The sequence below is a fragment of the Neofelis nebulosa genome, chromosome 13 (assembly GCF_028018385.1).
Source record: "Neofelis nebulosa isolate mNeoNeb1 chromosome 13, mNeoNeb1.pri, whole genome shotgun sequence".
NCBI lineage: Eukaryota > Metazoa > Chordata > Mammalia > Carnivora > Felidae > Neofelis > Neofelis nebulosa.
Genome location: NC_080794.1, coordinates 5,644,223 through 5,664,627, shown reverse-complemented (window position 1 = coordinate 5,664,627; position 20,405 = coordinate 5,644,223). Strand labels below are relative to the sequence as shown.

The following is a 20,405-nucleotide window of genomic DNA, read 5'->3' as shown; positions in this document are numbered from 1 at the left end:
GAGAGAGAGAGAGCACACACAAGTGGGGAAGGCACAGAGAGAGAGGGAGAATGAGAATCCCAAGCAGGTTGCACACTGTCACTGCAGAGCCCTGCTGGGCACCATCTCATGAACCGTGAGATCACGACTTGAGTGGAAATCAAGAATAAGGCACTTAACCGACTGAGCCAGCAGGCACCCCTGGGATGGAAGTCTTTTATCCTACCGCCAACATCAATTTTTATCTGAAGTTTGTAAAGACCAGCACAAAATAGTTTGCCATTTAAGGAGTCCCCTACCAGGCACAGTGTGGTGGCAACTGTCTCTCACCCCCATCATCTCCCTCTATCTGCTGTGACTGTTTGCTTTTCTTCGGATGGCATGTCTTGTGAACTATACAAGTACTTTTTTCCTATAAACATAGAGATTGGCAAATCTTAACATTCTTTTTGTCAACACTCACAAACGTTAACACTCTTTTGCTAGGTTTCTACACTGTGCTTGCATGATTTTTTAACATTCAAAATGCAAACAGAATCTTCTAGACTATACCATTAGACAATAGGACTCATATCTGGATTTCAGTTCTGATGCTTAACTTTAAAGTTACTGTAGGCAAATCACTTAATCTTTCAATACCTTAGGTTTTCGTTTCTTAAGAAGGATGACAAGATCATAGAATTTATGCTTGAAACAATCTTTTTTGAATGTCCATATGAAAGGCATAATAAATACTAGGCGATCATATTATTCTTAACCTTTTAGAATTGTAACATCTTCCATTTTTGTAGTCCCCTTACTACCGAAAAGTGTACTCAGGAGAGTTACATTTTAAGGAAGTAAGCTAATGAAAGAAAATTTACCACCTTAATATTTTCAAACATTATCCTCGAAGTATATTCACTATTTTGTCAGCATCTTCCTAGTGCTGTCTTTTAAAGGATTTTGGTGAGTGTCTCGAATATCCGCTAAACTCACATTCAGACATTTTTCCAGAAAAGTACATTTCATCATGCTCTTTCCAAAAAGTCAATAGGAGGGTTCTGGCATCCAATGGCTGTTGAATTCCCTCCAGTTCTCCTACAAATTTCCTTGCAGACTGAGAGAGTGTGTGACCTCAATCTCTCCTTTGTCTGTATTTTTCACTTAGCTCTTTAAATTCTGACACAGGAAGTACTTAGCCTCCATCCAAGACCCCAATTTTTACTCTAAAAGGGGACCCGTACCTGTGTTTACACACAGGCTGGTGACTAACAGCTGCTGATTCTTAGACCCTCCACAGACAGTTTATCTCCTCCACACGCAAAAGTCTCTTTAATATCTGGATGCTTTCTGTGCACAGGGGAGGTAGGCTACAGGGAGAGGTCAAACAGAGGGAAAGTATTTCTAAAAAAGTATATTTGCAATTGAAAAACCAGCAGAACTGTCTCCTAAAACGCTATTACTTAGAAAAAAGGCTCTCCTATTACAGAAGTTTCCTGTATGTCATGACTCTCTGTAGTAGGCACAGACGTATTCCCATAAACAAGTATGTTCAAATGCCTATGTATAATTTTTTTAAAGTAGATCAGACCTGAATAGCACATGCGCCCTTTCAGTCTTAACGGTGGTTTTGCATAAGGAGCTGAGGATGTTATCCACAAAAAATCCACATGACACGCGGCTGCATTTTTTTTTTCTCCTTCAAATATGTCAGGGTCAGAGTTTAAGAAGCTCTAGTAGAGTTGCAACATCATGCTATTAATAGAAACTGCACTCTAAAGAATGAAGGCTGTGATTCCACATGTGGATATAGGGTGAAGTGCATGAACTCAGCAGTCTCTAGGAATATCACCTCTTGGGCAGTGCTCCCCGTGCAACCCTCCCCCAGCTGTGTGTCCTCAGGCCAGAGTGCCCTCAGGGTCTTCTGGAAGGAACCTTTTTTTTTTTTTTTTTTTTTTTTTTTTTACACTGCCCTGTGGGGTGTCAGTACAGGGCCCTGCTGTGTTAACAAGAGCATCATCTCAACTGGGGTAAGCTCCGGGGACCAGATTCAGATTTTAGATGTTTAATGCTCACATGGAGGAAGCCCATGGAAATCTCCGTGCGGGGAGGTCAGATTTGTTCTACCCACTGAGCCATTGCTTAGAACTGCTCCCTCTGTCTTACCTTCCGATCGCTTCCCTTATCCCTGCTCTTTTTGGATGGTATCCTACAGAACGGCTCTCCTTTTGCTCCTAGACTGTGATTTTTATTTAAAAAAGAAAAAAAAAAAAGGCCTTAGAAATTAGAGCTGGAAAGGACCGTTGCCTCATCTAATCTCAGCAGAAGTGTTCCCCGTGGAATATTTCCTTTAGTTCTTAAGACAAATGGCAGCATTTCGGCGATCTGGTGAAAAGCCAGCCTCAACCCACGGCCCCACCAACACCTGGTGCGGCGTCCACCTGCCTGCCTGTCCACCTATGAACGCGTAGGAGGGCCCTGCAGCCAACCTGGTAACCTTGACTCTGAAAGGCAAAGATTATCATAATGCTCTTCTGAGAGGACCAGCAGCCTTAAGCAAGAGGGCAGAGTCTACGTGACTAAAACATACCAACTTCCTCTTTCATAAGTCATCACATGATGAACTACAATTACAATTCCTGCCTTGTCTCTGCGAATTGCAGACGCATTGCCTCACCCTAGAAACCCTGCTTCTGTGTGTGGAGGAGGCGGCCGTAGCTGCTGCGGCAGCCGATTTGGATGGGATCCAACTCCAGTCTGGGCCGGCAGGGAGGGCGGTGGGTGGAGGACAAAAACAAAGCTATGTTTACTTAGCATAGATCGATAAAGCTGCTTCAGAGCTACATGAAAGGCCAGGCAGCATGAAAGACTTTTGATACAATATAAGGAATTGCTGCTCTGGATCCAGGGCCAGCCTTAACCCCCTTGATCCCGGCTCCTTTTATGGCAAAGAGAGACCAGAAGTAAACCAGCCTCTCCATGCTCCGGCAGGCATTTCGTTAGGGAAGTTACAACAACTCTGTTTCAACATCCAACTCACAGTGTAATATAAAAAGGAAATGCCCTTCGTTTGGAGAACACAAGCTCTGCTCTACAAAAATCCTTACTTTGTACCTCTCAAGGCAGCATTTGTATTTCAGGATTTCTATTTTGGGATGGAACGGCAGGCTTTCCCTTGAGGTTATTACAGTACCAGCTTGCAGGTAAATGAGTATAATTAGGCCATGGCTCTAAAACAGAGTTGTTTTCTTTTAATGTTTCAGTCGCTGCCTAGTGGGGCCATCTCTTGGGGGTGTTCAGATGGCCAGTCTCGCTGCAGCACAAAGACTGGAAGTGTTCCACATCAAAGTCACGCGCTACAATCAGCGGCACAGGGACTGCATGGAGAGTGACCAGAGGGACACGTCCTCAAAGAGGTTCGAGACAGCAGGTACTAGGGGTGACGAAGCCCACTGGCACCAGCTGCTCCAGGGAAGGATCTGGGCAGGCCCTATTCTCCCGGCTAGAAGAGGGTGAGGCAGGATTGCAATTGCAAGCAAGATCCGGGAACAGATGGGGAGACCTTTATGGCAAGCACACCTTCTCTGGAAATCCCCAAGAGAAGACATGCAGGGTTGGCCTGTAAAAACACTTAGATCTGGCATTACGCTTTCTGTGCCACTTTCGAACAGGTTTTTTCATGTGCTTTAAGCAGCTCCCTCCACCGTTTCTCTAAGGGTGTTTTTCCTCTTCCTTGTGGTTAATCCTTTGAAGCAACCTGGCATTTTCAATAGCAACAACTAGAGAGAAACGTCAGCAGGATTTTTTTCTCTCTCCACCTACCAATCCAGTTGTAGGAAAGATAATATAATTAGTACCCTGTTCTTCCCACACTTAACCAGCCCATTCCAGTCTCACGCAGAGATGTGGGCCTGTTTTCCAACAAAAGAAGCTCCAAGGGCCGCCCTTCCAGAGTTGAAGTGTCTAGGTCCCAACTGAGGGTGACTAAGCCCGCGTCTATTAGTCGGTAAGACTAACGACCAGCCAAAAGTGATTTACCCGTAACACACACCAGCTCCTCCTCCCGATACAAGCGTGAAACTCAAGTGCTCACTTCAGTCTGGGCAGAGGCTGTGGCCGCCAACAGTGGCGGGGCGGGCAGGCTCTGCGGCCGCACCCGGCTTTCGCGCGAGGCGGGTATGCACCCGGCCAGGGACTGCCCTGGCCTGGGCCGCGCCGTGGGTCCCGCCCCACTACGGCGCCGGGGCCTTCCGCCCACGGCCCGGACCCGCGCGACAGCCGCCTGCGGGACCCGCGAGCCGGCCGGCTGGCCAGCCACCCCCACGGCCGGCGCGGACCCCGGCGCCCGCGCCCCGCGCCACCTCCAGTCCAAGTTTGGGCCCGGGGGCGGGGCCTAGAGGCCCACAGTCGCCGGAGGGGGCGGAGCCTGCGCGGTGACGCGGCCGCGCTGGCCGTAGACCCCGGATCCCTGGAATGTGCATTCGTTCAATGAGGCCGCCAGTGCCAGCGGCGCCGAGTCACGTCCGCCCGGAGCGTGCGCACTCGGCGGCAGCGGCGCACGCGGGCCCGCGGCTCTGCGCCCACGTCACGCGCCCGCCGCGCGGTCCTACATAAGGCGGCCGGGTCCGCCAGCGCCGCCGCGAGGTCCCTTGCTCGGCAGGTTGAGCCCGGGCTAGGAAGGAGGGGAGGACGGGGGAGAGAGGAAGCCTCGATATTTGCGAGGGGTTCGGCGCTCCCGCTTCCCTCCGGAAGGGCTCCGCCGAACGGCGAGTGGACGCGGTCCCAGGCTTAGGAACAGACTCTTAGTAAAACTTAAGGGGACTGGCGGCGCCTGTGTCCTTCAAAGACAAATGCGCGTGTGAAAGCACTTGGTGGAGTTCAAATGGGACTCCTTAACAACAACAACAAAAACCTGTGAACCACGTTAGATTTAAAGTCCCCATCCTCAAGAGAGTGACAGCACCAAGTCACAAAGTGGCCTTGCTTTTAAAAACACGAGTCTTGGCATGATTTGGCCTCAAGCTTCTGGAGGGGAGGAATCCTGGCTGAGTAGTGGAGGCAGCCGAGCGGGTGGAGGGAAGCAAACCGCGCCAGCGTCGCCTTCACTTCGGGGACACCGGTCGCGGCGCGGGCGGGCGGCGCTGCCCCGCGGGCGGGCGCCGAGGAGCCGGCTCTCCCGGCAGCGCTCGTTCTCTCACCGCGCGGGGGGAGGGGGAGGGCGCGAGCGCGGGGGAGGGCGGGTGCGCGCGCGAGGGGAGGGGGCCCGCGCAGGCGCCGTGCGAGGCTGTCGAAGAATCAAGTCTGTAGAAGTGGAGCGGTCGCGGCGGCAGCAGCAGCAGCGACGGCGGCGGCGGAGCTGAGGCGGGCAGGGCGCTGACGCGGGCGCTGGAAAGCGACGACGCCAGGAGCTGTGAGAGAGCAGCGGAGCGACCCGGGGCCCGCGCCGCGCCCGTGCTCCACGCCGCCCGGCTGCCGCCGCCGCCCCGGCGCGGCATGCCCCGCCGCTCGGGCTGAGCCTGCCCCGGCGGCCGCCCCCCGCCCCCCGCCCCCCCGGCCTCCCCGCCCCCCGCCCCGCACTCCGCGCCGGCCGCCGCCGCGACCTGCTGCGCTCCCCCGCGCCCGCGCGGCCCGTCTTCGCTCCGGTCTGGAGGCCGGCCGCGGCCCCGGCCGAGCTCCCGCCGCCGCCTGCGCCGCGCCCGCCGCGCCGCCCCGCCGCCCCGCCGCCGCCCGCCCGCGCCGGCCGGGGGGACGTGCTGCCGCGGCTGCAGCCCCTCGCCCCGCGCCCGCCGCCCCTCGTGCCCCGGGGGCGCTGCGCGGGCGCCGAGCCTTCGCGGGCTTTGCCGCCGCCGCCGCCGCCTCTGCGGCCACCGCCGCCGCTGGTGGGGGAGACGCGGGGTTGGGGGGGGAGGAGGGCGCGCGTGGTGCCGGCGGGGAGCGGCGGCGCCCCCTCCTCCTCCTCCTCCTCCTCCTCCTCCTCCTCCTCCAGCGCCGCGGGCTCCTCGGACATGGCCGCGGCGGTGGCGGTGGCGGCCGCGTCCCGGCGGCAGTCGTGCTACCTGTGTGACCTGCCTCGCATGCCCTGGGCCATGATCTGGGACTTCACCGAGCCCGTGTGCCGCGGCTGCGTCAACTACGAGGGCGCCGACCGCGTCGAGTTCGTCATCGAGACGGCGCGGCAGCTCAAGCGGGCGCACGGCTGCTTCCCGGAGGGCCGCTCCCCGCCCGGCGCCGCGGCCCCCTCCGCCGCCAAGCCGCCGCCGCTCTCGGCCAAGGACATCCTCCTGCAGCAGCAGCAGCAGCAGCTGGGCCACGGCGGCCCCGAGGCCACCCCGCGCGGCCCGCAGGCCCTGGAGCGCTACCCCCTGGCGGCCGCCGCCGAGCGGCCCCCGCGCCTCGGCTCCGACTTTGGCGGCAGCCGCCCGGCCGCGGGCCTGGCCCAGCCGCCGACGCCGCAGCCGCCGCCCGTGAACGGCATCCTGGTGCCCAACGGCTTCTCCAAGCTGGAGGAGCCCCCGGAGCTGAACCGCCAGAGCCCGAACCCGCGGCGCGGCCACGCCGTGCCGCCCACCCTGGTGCCGCTCATGAACGGCTCGGCCACGCCGCTGCCCGCCGCGCTCGGCCTCAGCGGCCGCGCCGCCGCCTCCCTGGCCGCTGTGTCCGGGGCCGCGGCCGCCGGCCTGGGCTCGGCGCAGCCTGCCGAACTGAGCTCCCACAAGCGGCCGGCGTCCGTTTCGAGCAGCGCGGCCGCGGAGCACGAGCAGCGCGAGGCGGCCGCCAAGGAGAAGCAGCCGCCGCCGCCCTCGCATCGCGGCGCGGCCGACAGCCTGGCCGCGGCGGCCGGGCCCACCGAGCTGGGCGCCGAGGGCGCGGGCAAAGGCCGCGGGCCCGGAGAGCAGGACTGGGTCAACAGGCCCAAGACCGTGCGAGACACGCTGCTGGCGCTGCACCAGCACGGCCACTCGGGGCCCTTCGAGAGCAAGTTTAAGAAGGAGCCGGCCCTGACTGCAGGCAGGTTGTTGGGTTTCGAGGCCAACGGGGCCAACGGGTCTAAAGCAGGTAGGGGCGGCTGTGGAGTGAGGGGCTCTAGGGGAGAGAGGGGCACGCAGAGCAGAGGAGGGGGTGCTGTTTTCCATTCGCCATTCTACCCCGGCCCAGAAACAACAAACACCCAACTTCCTGATCTGCCTGAGGCGGAACCAGTGCTTAGTGGCAACGTGTTCATGTGCTGAAGCAGCATAACAGAGATGAGTCAGACTGGGCTGATAGGCACTGACACAGGGTTTTCCTTTCCCAGCACATTCTTGGATGGGAGCATGAGGGCACCAGTCACCTTTTAACCTGTTGGGGGACGTTGGCGATCGAATGCTCGGTTTAACCTGGGGACGTGCGTGCACGTGTAGAAACAGGCTCCTCGGTGCATGCTGTGTTCTGTGGCTTTTTACAATACCGCCTCGGAGCCCCACGGGTCTAAGTGTCCTAACTTGCACGTGCACTTGAAACTCCTGTGAGATTTTATAGACCAGCTCTGAGAGAATGGAGGTTCTTTAGGGGGTCTTGTTTCGTGTTAGAAAGAGCGAGATCCTTTTCAGTACACATCCACTTACTTCCTTTTTTTCCTTTTCTTTTTTTCTCTCCCCCAGTGGCAAGAACAGCGAGGAAAAGAAAGCCTTCTCCAGAACCAGAAGGTGAAGTCGGGCCCCCTAAGATCAATGGAGAGGCACAACCCTGGCTGTCCACACCCACAGAAGGGCTCAAGATCCCCATTACTCCTACATCCTCTTTTGTGTCTCCGCCGCCACCCACTGCCTCACCTCATTCCAACCGGACCACACCGCCTGAAGCGGCTCAGAACGGCCAGTCCCCCATGGCAGCCCTGATCTTAGTGGCAGACAATGCAGGCGGCAGTCACGCCTCGAAAGACGCCAACCAGGTTCACTCCACTACCAGAAGGAATAGCAGCAGTCCACCCTCTCCGTCGTCTATGAACCAAAGAAGGCTAGGCCCCAGAGAGGTGGGGGGCCAGGGGGCAGGCAGCACCGGAGGACTGGAGCCAGTGCACCCTGCCGGCCTCCCAGACTCTTCTCTGGCAGCCAGTGCCCCCCTGTGCTGCACCCTCTGCCACGAGCGGCTGGAGGACACCCACTTTGTGCAGTGCCCGTCTGTCCCTTCGCACAAGTTCTGCTTCCCTTGCTCCAGACAAAGCATCAAACAGCAGGGAGCTAGCGGAGAGGTCTATTGTCCCAGCGGGGAAAAATGCCCTCTGGTGGGCTCCAATGTCCCCTGGGCCTTTATGCAAGGGGAAATTGCGACCATCCTGGCTGGAGATGTGAAAGTGAAAAAAGAGAGAGACTCGTGACTTTCCGGTTTCAGAAAAACCCAATGATTACCCTTAACTAAAACTGCTTGAATTGTATATATATATATCTCCACATATATATATATATATATATATATATATATACACACACACATATGTATATATATACACACACACATATATATATACATATGTATATATATATGTATATATATATATATACATCCAAGACAAGGGAAATGTAGACTTCATAAACATGGCTGTATAATTTTGATTTTTTTTTGAATACGTTGTGTTTCTATTTTTTTTTTTTTTTTTGACGACAAAAGGTATGTACTTCTAAAGGCATTTTCTTCTTTTGTTAATGTTATTAGCATATCTTTGTGCTTTATTATCCTGGTGACAGTTACCGTTCAATGTAGGCTGTGACTTGCGCTGCTTTTTTAGAGCACTTGGCCAATCCGAACTGCTTCTAGCTGTATTTGTATGCACTTATTTTAAAAAGAAAAAAAAAAAAGCCAAATACATTTTCTGACATTGTAAGATTGCCTTACTGTCTGTTATTCCTTACTGCTGGCTCCTCTCTCAGGCTGGAGGCCAGTTGGTGGAGAAGGAAAGGAAATGAGTGAAGTGGGCGGCATGCCAGTGGGAAATATCACCAAGTTTCCCCCAAAACGTTGTCCTCTCGGAGTAGTAGGAAAATAGATGGTGAATCTTTCTCTGTTTCGTTCTTAAAAGTTCAGTTGTTGGGATATTAATGACTGCCTGGGAGTTGCTGCTGAGAGATTTTCAGGACTCGTGTGGTTTTGGTGGGGGGAGGGGGATTTTTTTTTTTTTTTTAAAGGCAAAGTTGACCACTGTTCACTGCCCACGTGATCAGTTGTAAGCTTCCAATGCTGCCTGCTAGCCGGTTACATAATACACGATTCAGTGACTGAGGGCGGTGACCGCGGATGGCGCGGCGCACAAGGTGGCACTGCCATCTTTGAACAGAGCCTGGCTCTGCAGCGCCACTCATGTTTTGAAACACCCCCCCCACCCCCCCCAGAGCTCTGTTTGTTGTTGGTGTCGTCGTTCCTTTGAAAAGAGTCTCGAGGGAAGTTACGGTTCAGGTGAACTTGGAGATTGCGGGATTGGTTTCGTTTCTGTTTTGTGTTTGGTTTTTGTTTTGTTTTTGGTTTTGGGTTTTTGTTGTTTTATCATTTACCTGTAGTGCTATTGCTGTTGGTACTCTCACCTACACCCTGTTTCTAGCGAGTGCTAAATACAGTATGGTACAATGACAGGAACAGCACATAGTGCTGCCAGGACTGCCCGTGGGCATATCAGTGACAGCCCAAATGGGGGTGGAGGAAACCTGTAATTTCCTTCTTACGTGTGTTTGACATACCAAGTGAATAATACTGTTCTTCTGGAAAAAAAAAATTTTTTTTTTGATAATCTAGTGACAATTAAAGTAAGGGTTTTAATAATAGACAGGCCCCACCTCTCAAACTATTCTTAGAAACCTTTTGTAAACTAGTTTCTTTGGATCACTATTTTGCATCAGTAAACTGATTTTTTTTTTTAAACCAATAAATCATCTGTTATTAGAAATAGTTGGCTCACAGTGATACTGGTTTTTCTTTTGTGCTGTTACGATTTAACATTGACAGGAACACTATTCGAAATCCTTTTATGTTCAGGTGTTTGTAACTTGGCCCTATAATTAGGCTGAATCATGGCTTCAAGGTCTACTACAACTTCTGTGTATCGTTTACGACCTAGCTTCTATTTTAATTTGAAGATAGAGATTGTTACCCCTCTTTAGATTCTTTTTTAGTTATGTTTTTCTTTCTTTTTTAAATTGCTCAAATATTTTTTAACGGTCGAGTTATATTAACACTTGAAAATCAGATACTGCACCAAATACAGTATTTTTTTTTTTTTTGGTAGTGTTTTTAACGAGTGCACCTATAATTAATGCTGTGCAAATTCATGTTACCGGTCATTGTTATATTACAAACAGACTTGCATGATTAACCAGTTTGTTGTTACACTTTTTTTTTTAATTGGAGCATCAATGACTCAGATCAGACTGGTTTCTCTTATGTAAATGCATACATGCAGAAACACAGAGTCCATTTTACATGCCCATAAAGACATTTGTAAAGAATTCAACTATTATGGTTTGTTGTATAAATGTGTATCTAAGCACTTTATTATAAACTGGAATTTGACCTCATAGATTTTTACAAGTTGATCAGTCATTTGACCTGATTCGTGGTAGCTATCTGTATGTTTTGCAATCTTAATACAGATAAGCTTTCCAAAAAGATTATTAATAAAGAACCATCCTGCTGTTTTGAGTAAGTCTTTCCAGCTGTGGAGAAGACAGCCTATGGATTCTCTGTGCTGGTGTTTAGGAGGGGGAGAGTACGGACAGCTTGAAAGGGCTGTGTTTGAGATTACTCCTATTAAAAACTAAGACCTGGAGGAGTCTGGCCCTTGGGTGGCCTTCGTGGAAGGCTTGCAGCTGTAAAATGTTGATTGGGGTTCTTTTTCTGGCGTTCTCTTAAGTTAAAAAGTTTAACATTGGGACATGGGTTTGATCTTTTGTTGTACCTGATGACAGTGCAGAGTCTCCACAGCTGGATAAAAATGTCAGAAAGCTACTTACTGTACACGGGCAGTATCCGATTTCAAATCCTAAATATTTCAGCTGTGCTTTTAATACTCAAAATATTAGGGGATGGGGTGTTGAAGCTTTCCCTTTTTTGCTTTACCAATTTATAGAATATAACAGATGTACTGTCTTTCATGTGGCCTCACATTAAAAGTTATGAGAACGTACACATGGTTTACAACTTTTACTATATACCTTCCCTTGGCCACCAAGTATTTTTAAAGTGTGCCACCTTTTAACCTTTACTTTTTTTTAAGTTGAAGGTGATACCTTTTTCTATATATGATGAAACTCATGTCAACTGAAGTGAGTGTAATCTCATATCAACATTATTATATTTTAAAATCACGCTATGGAAATATCACCTGCATTCTGTCATTTGTCAGATTTACAGTACCTTTTTTTTTCTTTAACTTTTAGCATTAAATAAAAATAAAATTGGGAGCACTGAAAATTTTCTGAGGCCTTTTTTAATGTTTTAAAGTTAGCTTAGAATGGCTATTATTGTAATCACTAATGGCAATGCGACCAAAGGATGTGTGGGCTTGGGGTTGGGGTTTGACTGGAAGAACAGGAGGTAAAAGACACAGAACAAAAAGGCAACTGATGGTAGGGGGAAAAAAAAAGTGCTAGGGACCGGGGAAAGGACAACTGGATAGGGGAAACCGATTAAGAGAAGAGCGGAACAAAGTACAGCCAGAAAGTACTTGTTTATTTTCAACTTGTAGTAGAGCCAGCCCCTGTACAACAGGAGACTGGCAGGAGATCCTGTCCACACCTCAAAGGCTATCGAGACCAGGAGCTACTCTCTGGAAAGCATCAGAAGAAAACAGCCATGTTGGGCCACGTGAAATGCACCGAAGACAAAAGGGGGAAAATAGTAGCCTGCCTTTTGGAAAGCATTGGAATAAAATGAGAGCGAAAAGCCAGGGGGATTCCTGATGTCTTGAAACCTGAATTTATAAATAGAGATAAAAGGTGGGAAGCACCGGGAACCATTTGCAGACTACTGTCTACTCGCACATAGTAAGAGATGTTTGCAGCTTTTACTCGTTTTATTGATCAATGGCTTGGCAGACTTCTATGAAAGGAAGTTGTGAAGCTTACGTAGAGTTTGGGGATAGCGTACACATAGACTGATTTACTACGTGTTTTAAATTAAACAGCCACAGTTAATGTGTAACTGAATATTTTTCGGTTGGGGTGGTCCCGTAACTCGGACCCGTGGCTGTACGTGTTTCAATAATTTCTTTTTATTAGTAGGCTGTTTAAGGCAGTTTTCAAGAAACCGTATTCTTAATAAGTTAATTACAGCTCATGATACGCAACACGATGTTTCATTTAGGGATCAGGTTAAAAGAAATGTTAAACCGTTGACTTTAACGTAAGAATGTTAAATTTTATTTTTAGTAAAATTTAAGAGACTGCAGCTTGCAGAAGTCATTTTTAAAATTTCAAAAGCTCCTCTCAAAGTAAACTTTAATGATTGCATTCAGTTTCCAGTTAAGAAGACCAAACGAGCCAGACTCTTGATGTGGCAGATGTCTTTGTTTATTTCCCAAAGGAGGGAAAAAGTTAAAGGGAAAATACAGAGAACTCCCTTGAATTCCTAGACTTAAGTCCCTTGTTACTCAAAGTTGTTTTGCATATGATTTATAGATGGTTTTATTTGGTTTAGTGAAGAGTAAAATGTTTCTCTTCCTGATTCCAAAGGGTATGCGTGGAATCATTCAGAAAAATGTTCAGTTGTGTGTAGGCCACTAGAAGTCCTGAGTCACCCTCATTTGCTTGCCTTTTCTTCAGAGGGAACAGTGTGAGAAGACACGCCTTTCCTCTGTCACAGACCAAGGTCAGAGGCACCAATGAATGGAATACATATTTACCTACTTCATCATCTGGGGCTCTAGAAATGAGAGGCGGGGTGGGGATGCTATTTAACTCCTTCTGTGCCACTGGTTAGGCCTCTGGCAGCAACAGTATTGATTACAATCAAATAAAAATTATGGTGTGACTTTGCAGATTATTAATTAGATCCTTTGTTGCTGTTTCTCTTGACAGCCTGCATTTTCCTCCAGTTATGAACCCCTGACAGGAATTTAAAAGGCACAAAACTATACAAAAAGCCAATTTGTAAATTACTTAGGAGGTCGGAGGATGGAAAGTGACGGATTTATGGATTATCTGTGGATTTCTCTATTAATCCCCAGATAAATCCATTATTAGGGATATCCACACTATCCCTATTTACCATTAACTAATTTGTACCTAATTTAACAGTGAACTTTGTTTTAACCCATCCGTCTGTTAACCTGCTGTTGCCCCGTGTTAATACAACTTCACATGCTTGATTTAAAACAGCTTTCCTTCTTTAATTTGAGGTATAATTTTTTTAATTATAGAATACGAAATCAACATCAGCATGGATCTTTATCACAGCATATTGTGTGCTTCTGTGTGGCACTAAGCCACGTAAAACAACCCATACAAGCTACAGACGAGGTATTTTAGGGCAAAAAAGTACGCCCTAGGCAAAATCATTTTTAGAATCATTTAGACATTGGGACGTAAAGCCGTTCTTTTATTTTGAATCTGAGAAACAATCGAGCAAAATCTCCTTAATAGAACAGCCCTATTAGAACGGTATAAACAGTCTTAAATATTGCTTTGAAAACAATGTAGCCCTTTAAAACTAAAAGTCTTAGTAGAACGAGTCTTCAGTGCACAAAAAATTTATCACAAAGTCAGCCATGAAAATCCTCTAGGAGGTGATTTACTTTTAGGTCAGACAAGGTCTGGATAAGAGACCACAGGATTCCTAGTTTAAATTGGAAGCATCAATACACTGGTTGATCTCATCTTTTGAATGGACTTTAGAAGTTGGATTGCATAATCTAAAGAGCCTCCTCAGACGCCCTTGATGCTGAGATAAGACATCCTATATAGAGTAGTAATGTCCCATTTGAATATTTCTCTGTTTATATTTTGGGGAAATCAAATGTGGTCTATAATCTGTAGAACCCATCACTTAACCACTTTTGCTTAGCAATTACTATTTCATTCTTAATGTCCCTACTATCCATTAATATTCAGATGCTTACAAGGAGACAGGCATCACGCACAACAAAGGAGTCACGTTTTGTTGTGTAGGTTATTCAGGCAGCAAGTTTAGCAGACCAATCCTTGGGTCACTGCATACTTCTCTGCCTTTTAGAAAATCTCTTTCCCCTGGCAGTTCAAATCGAATCTTTTGAACTGTAAATATGGCTATTTACATTGCCAGGAAAAAATAAGTCCAGAAACATGTCCTCAGAATTAAGGGCCAAAGTTTATTTTAATGTACGGTGAGAGTTTACTAAAAGTAAACCTTTATTGTACGATTTTAAAATATTAACCACACTCATAAGAGTTCTGCAGAGAACTGAAACGTAGGAGTAGGGATGGTCTGGGGCCGAAGACATCAGCATTTTGTTACACACAGCCTTGGCTTTGGGCCTTCCATGTTCTCCAAAGCCTGAGAGACGACGCGGGATCTGCAAGACAGAAAAAGGCTGTTGCATGCCTTAACCCAGGCTAAAAGGCCTCTTACCTCCGTTTTGTTATTTCTGCCTCCAAACAGCATTCCGATTAGCTCTTTTTGGTGATAAAAGATAAAGATTTATTGTACCCCACCTACAACTGGAATCAGAATTTCACAGGAGGGTCACAGTCATTAGAGAAGTTTTTTGGAATATTATTCTCTAAATAAGCACCATGTGGGGGTGTTGCTATTATTTAACACCTATTAAGTAGGCACATCATTCTAGGCTTTGAACAGCTGAAGAGTCCGGGCCCCAGCTTTCTTGGAGCTTACAGACAATCCCGCAGACAGGCAGGGGAAGGTCGGCGTGCTCGATTAAGGGCACATACTGAGCAAAGTTTAACTACTTGCTGGTTTCCTTCCGCGAGTTTGGAAAATACATGGTCTAGGGCTAAATTCTTAACCCGGAGGATTGAGTCTCGTTCTAGAACTTCTAACCGGAACCTCGGTAGGGCTGTGACACAGGAACGCAGTCCAAAGTCCAAAGTGCTGTCACACAAGAAATTCATTATGCCCAGCATGCAACCGACATGCATGAAAGGGGCCGCTGGACCTCGGTTATCTTCCTACAAATCAAGAAGCCATTTGGAAACATCGGGGCCAGGTCAAAATCGTCAAACTGTAGCCTTGTCTTTCTCCACTTTTTTTTTTTTTTTTTAATTGTTGCTCACAGTGGCGTTTTTGAAAAGGAAGAAAACAGCCGCCAGCACTGCCAAGCCCTGTTTACTGGAGGGGAAGGAAAGGGGAGGCGGCTCCCTGACTCTCCGGCAGCCTGCGTAAGGGCCTGCGCCCACGAGGGGACCTTGCTGCGGTTTCCAGCGCGGCACCCTGACTCACGCCGCGCCCGTGTTTATTTATTCTAGAACTTCTGCCGGGGCCGCACGGCCGCCGGCACAGCGCCTTCGCCCCGCGCCCCGCGCCCCGCTCTGCGCACGTGGAGCCGGGCGGCGGGACCCCACGCGGGCGGCGGCGCCCGGACCCGCCCCGCCGGCGCGCCAGCTGCGCGGCTATAATTAGAGAGGAGCCGCGGCCGCGCGCCCCCGCCCGCGTGCCCGCGTGCCCGCGAGGGCCGTGCGCGCGCGCGCGCGGCCGCCCGCGTGCGTTCCGCGGCCTCGCGCTCTGGACCGGTTACCGAGTCGTGCACCAAATAAAGTAAAGGTCTGGCTCCTGCCGGGCGAGGCGGGCGGGCGAGCGGCGTGCCAGCCGGCTCCGGGGTGTGGCGAGCCCTCGGTTGCCCAGAAAAGATGCAACGCGCGTCAGCAAGAGCCTTGGCTGCTGCCGCGAGGGTCCCTGACGCGCTGCCGGCTGTCCCGGGTGGATTTTCTAAGTTGGGGAGGGCGCATGACAAGAGCTGCCCCAGATGTCACTCCCTTTTTGGAAATCATGAGGCTGCCTTTTTTTTTTTTTTTTTTTTTTTTAACGACTGTGGCTATAATAAGGCAAACGGTCCACGCTGGTGGAGTAAACTCTCATACTTAAGGGGCATCCGTCTTCGGGGAAAGCACAACGAGGCACGGGTGCGTGTCCATAAAAATGTTATTTATTAAGCGAACCTCAGGACATGCCCATATGGGTACTACAGAGTCAAATAAAGTACTGCAACCACCGACTGCCTAAAAGGGAGTTGCCTTTTTACAGAGAGACCTTTCTTAAAATTACAGCAACGGCCAAAAAGTTTTTTCTTGCGTCATAGCACCGTTGGGCACTGGAGGTGCCCCGCAATCCATGGACTTCTAATTTCCGTTCATTGTTAGATTCAATACTCTGCAGTAACGTCTCAAAAAAAATCCAAGAAGCATGACCCCATCCTTGCACAAGATGACGCCGAAATGGCATGTAGTACCAGCCTTGGAGTGCGGGCCGAGGAACTTCACTGTGGACTGAGGGTTGTGTAATAGTTTCAGGCACGAAATCATTTTAGAAGCGTGGGATGAATTCCTACAGAACCGTCCCCTCCTGTATTTTATCGAAGAACTCGCAAGGTTTCTCAGGTTGCAGCTCGATTCCTACGAAGCTATTTTTGCTCTTTGCCCGAGCCCATTGGTCTTGACACAGCATCGCTAGAGTCACCCGCTCCGCTCCTGGACAAAAGACCTTTGAGAGCGAATTCTGCAGAGAGAGTCTCTCTGAAAACACACCTCAGAATTGTCCAATTCTGTCCCAGACACACGACAACACTGGAACAGAGGTCGGGACGTCTCCAGGTGTTCCTGGGCTTTGGGTGATCATTTCAGGTAATTCCATTCATTTTTGTGTTTCTATGTGCCATTATTATTATTATTATTATTGACCATGTGCTTAACTTAGTGGGGGCAAAGGAATCAAACTGGACTGTCTCAATGGCAGCTTTTTGGTTTTTCATCCATCGGCCAGACATAAGAAAGCACTGGGTGTGATACCCATTAGGTACTTGGGCGCCATGAATGTGTACCACTAAAAATATAGATGCTTGGTTATTATATTAAAGAGGAAATAGCAAATGGTCTTGAAACACTGGAGAGAAGGGGCTCCCCCTGCTGTCATCATAGAAGCTGCATCGTCTCTCTGGCTAGAGTAGCAAGGACATCGCAGGGTAAAGCATAGTAGCCGACCATTCATGAAGTTCTCATCACCTTGGGGGACGTATAGTTCTATTGGAAATAAAAAAAAAAAAAAACAAACACAGACCACAAATGAAGGCAATGAATACTTTTCTTAAAAGTTTCCTATGCTCACATTCATTTGCTGAAGGGCCAGCGTCCCTATAAACCACTGAAATGGCCAACCCAAGTCCACGGATGGCTTTAAAGGCAAGGGTGGTAATTGCCACCTGGTGGCAGGGGGGATTGGGGTGAGCCTGTGTTTGAGCATAGTGTGCCTTTTTTTAAAAAAAAAATCGATAAAAGTGATGTATGACGAAAAATAAAAGAACACCACTAAATTTCGACCTTGGTAAAAATGTTGGATTTGTAAAAAAACTCGTTTCCTTTTCCTATAAATCACACTCCTCTGCACATGGGTCTTTACATCTGTAAGTAAGCCTTCAGAGCTCATGAACACCACGGATTTGTAGCCCTGGGAAGAACTCGATGGCAAACATTCCCTGAGTGAAGTGTCAGCCGTGACCAGACCGAGCCGGAGGTCATTCATCTGTTTGCTGAGAGGTTGAGGACTTGGATGGAATTAGTCGGGTCGAAGGTCTTCACGGATGAGGTCAATCGCAAGCAGTTAGGAAGGAGAGGAGAGGGGCGCCTGGGTGGCTCAGTTGGTTAAGCCGTGGACTTCGGCTCAGGTCATGATCTCACGGTTGGTGAGTTCGAGCCCCGCGTTGGGCTCTGTGCTGACCGCTCGGAGCCTGGGGCCTGTTTTGGATTCTGTGTCTCCCTCTCTCTCTGCCCCTCCCCCTTTCATGCTGTGTCTGCCTGTCTGTCTGTCTTTCTCTCTGTCAAAAATAAACATTAAAAAAATGTAATCATGAATCTGGTCACCTCTCTCCACCTGATGGAAACCATCATTATCTCTTGTCTGAAGCACTGCAGAAGCTTCTTACCTGTTCTTCCAGCTCCTGCCTGTCTTCTCTGCAGTTTGTTCTCAGTTCAGCAGCCAGAATAAACCTCAAAGATACTGGCCTGATCTTGTTTCTTCTTCATCCAAAGCCCTACGATAGTTTTCTATCTCCTTTAGAGTCAGATGTGAAGTCTTCTGCTGGCCTGCGAGGCTGTGCTACCTCTCAGACCTGGCTCGGACCCTTGCTGGCTCCATTTTAGCCACACTGACATCCGCGCTCTTTCCTGACCTTGCCGAAGAGGCTCCTGCCTCAGGACCTTTGCATTTGCTCTCCTCTGTTTGGAATGGTCTTCTGAGATGTACGCATAGCTCGCTCCTTCACTCCCTTCAGGTCTCAGCCCCAGTGTTCCTGTTGCTGTTGTAAACATTCCCACAAATTTAGTGCCTTAAAACAACACAAAATAACTGTCTTAGGGTTCTGGATGTCAGGAGGGTAAATTTAAGATGTTCACGGGGCTGGTTCCTTCTGGAGGCTTCTGGGCAGAACCCGTTTCCTTGCCCCTTCCAGCTCCTAGAGGCCGCTCACATTCCTCGGCTTGTGACCCCTTCCTGCCACCACTCTGAACCCTTGCTTCTGTCCTCACGTTGCCTCCTGCCTCCCTCTTCTAAAGACTCTTATAATTGGGGCGCCTGGGTGGCTCAGTCGGTTAAGCAGCCGGCTCTCGGTTTCACCTCGGGTCATGATCTCATGGTTGCTGGGTTTGAACCCCACGTTGGACTCTGCACTGACAGTGTGGAGCCTGCTTAGGATTCTCTCTCTGCCGCTTCCCCACTTGCACGCACATGTACTCTTTCTCTCCCTCAAAATAAATAAACTTAAAAAAAAAAACCCCGTATAATTACACTGGGCTCAGCTGAGTAGTTCAGGATACTCGGCTTATCTCAAAATGCTTAACTTAATCAAATCTGCAAAGTCTCTTTACCAAGCAACATCCCGTATACACAGGCTCAGGGTGTTAGGATGTGGACATCTTGGGGAGGGGTCATTACTCAGCCTACTGCATGCATACTCTCTATAAAATAACCGTCCCAACTTACCCCCCATTCTAGAATCCTGTCCCTGTTTCATTCTTCCCCTTAGCACTGTTCCCCATCAGACATTGTTTGTGTCTGTTGGTTTGTAACTTTCTGTCTCCCGCGCGCCCCTACCCCTGCATGCCTTGGAGTGTAAAGCCTACGAGACAGGGCAAAGCACCCCCCTGTGGCACAATAGTGGGGGGTGTGGGCATGTTCTCAGTAAATATTTGTTAAAGGGCTGAATTTAGTCTCTGATCTTAATGAGGGGAGTGTGGTGCAAAATAGTGAACGGTAAGAAAAGAGTCAGGGGGCACCTGGGGTGCATGGGGCTCAGTGAAGCATCTGACTTTTGCTCAGGTCATGATCTCGCAGTTCACGGGTTTGAGCCCCGCATCAGGCTCTATGCCGACAGCTCAGAGCCTGGAGTCTGCTTCGGATTCTGTGTCTCCCTCTCTCTCTGCCCCTCAACAGCTCATGCTTGCTCTCTCTCTCTCTCTCTCAAAAATAAACACTAAAAAAAAAATTTTTTTTTAAAGAAAAAAGTCATAAAAATGTATTTGGAAGATTTCGTGGAAATACGATCATTGGACTGCAGAGAGAGAACATCAGGAGGGCTGCACAGAGGAGGAAACTGAAGGGGGCCAGTGGCAGGGCAGGGCTTGGGAGAAGGAACAGAGCTCAGCCAGGTGGGATGGATCTGGGGATGGTAAGCAAGCACGGGGATCCTACAGGAACTGTTTAGCCTGGCAGGAGGAGAGTCCAGGCGGACAGATGCAGATTCGAAAAAGCGGGAAGAAAAGGTCAGGGGCATATGCTAAGGAACCACATCTGAGTCGGAAGGGTGATGTAACCTGAGATGCTTTCTGCAGGGGTAGGAGGTAGGGGGCGGGGTTTCAGGTAAAGCAGGAGGTAGCAGGCAGGAAGCGCATTCTCCTTGGGGGTGGGCGGTAACAGCCTCTCCCAGGGGGCCCCCCAGAATGGTGAGAATGTGTTCTGATGGCTGACCCCAAAGAGTTCAGCCTGCTCTGAACTTCCACCTTCTCCTGGCACAGGAGGAGAGAGGAGGGCGGCAGGGGTGGGGTGGGGGGATGTGCAGCAGCTTGGCTCACCTAACAGCTCCCCGGGGCTGGGGGGGGGGGGGGGGAGGGCCTTCCAGGCTGGTTGCAGCTGTTCTTTTATGGAAAGATTTGGCCAAGGACAGTGTGAAACGGTCACAGTCACGACTGCCTTGACTCCACCAGCCTGGCTGTGCCCTTGGATAAGTTCTTGGGTGTCTCTAAACCTCAGCCTCCTCATCTGTAGAATGGGGATAAGAATAGTGC

General features: G+C 49.6%; 2 protein-coding genes across 18 annotated transcripts in view; both read left to right on the top strand.

Annotated features, from left to right (window-relative positions):
• Positions 1–5,206: 5,206 nt before the first annotated feature.
• IRF2BP2 (interferon regulatory factor 2 binding protein 2) lies at positions 5,207–8,821 on the top strand. Of its 2 annotated transcripts, none has more exons than XM_058696189.1 (2): positions 5,207–7,017; positions 7,602–8,821. In XM_058696189.1, the coding sequence occupies exons 1-2, from the start codon at positions 5,967–5,969 to the stop codon at positions 8,315–8,317; spliced, it is 1,767 nt and encodes a 588-aa protein (XP_058552172.1). In that variant the 5' UTR covers positions 5,207–5,966; the 3' UTR covers positions 8,318–8,821. The 2 variants fall into 2 exon arrangements, with proteins under 2 accessions (XP_058552172.1, XP_058552173.1); XM_058696190.1 differs by having other exon boundaries at positions 5,209–6,969.
• Positions 8,822–13,855: 5,034 nt separating this feature from the next.
• LOC131492546 (uncharacterized) overlaps positions 13,856–20,405 on the top strand; it is a 74,452-nt gene continuing 67,902 nt past the window's right edge. For all 16 annotated transcript variants that reach the window (XR_009252111.1, XR_009252110.1, XR_009252123.1 and 13 more), the window contains exon 1: positions 13,856–16,754. The gene's annotated coding sequence lies outside the window, so the exon portion shown is untranslated. The remainder of the gene's footprint in view (positions 16,755–20,405) is intronic.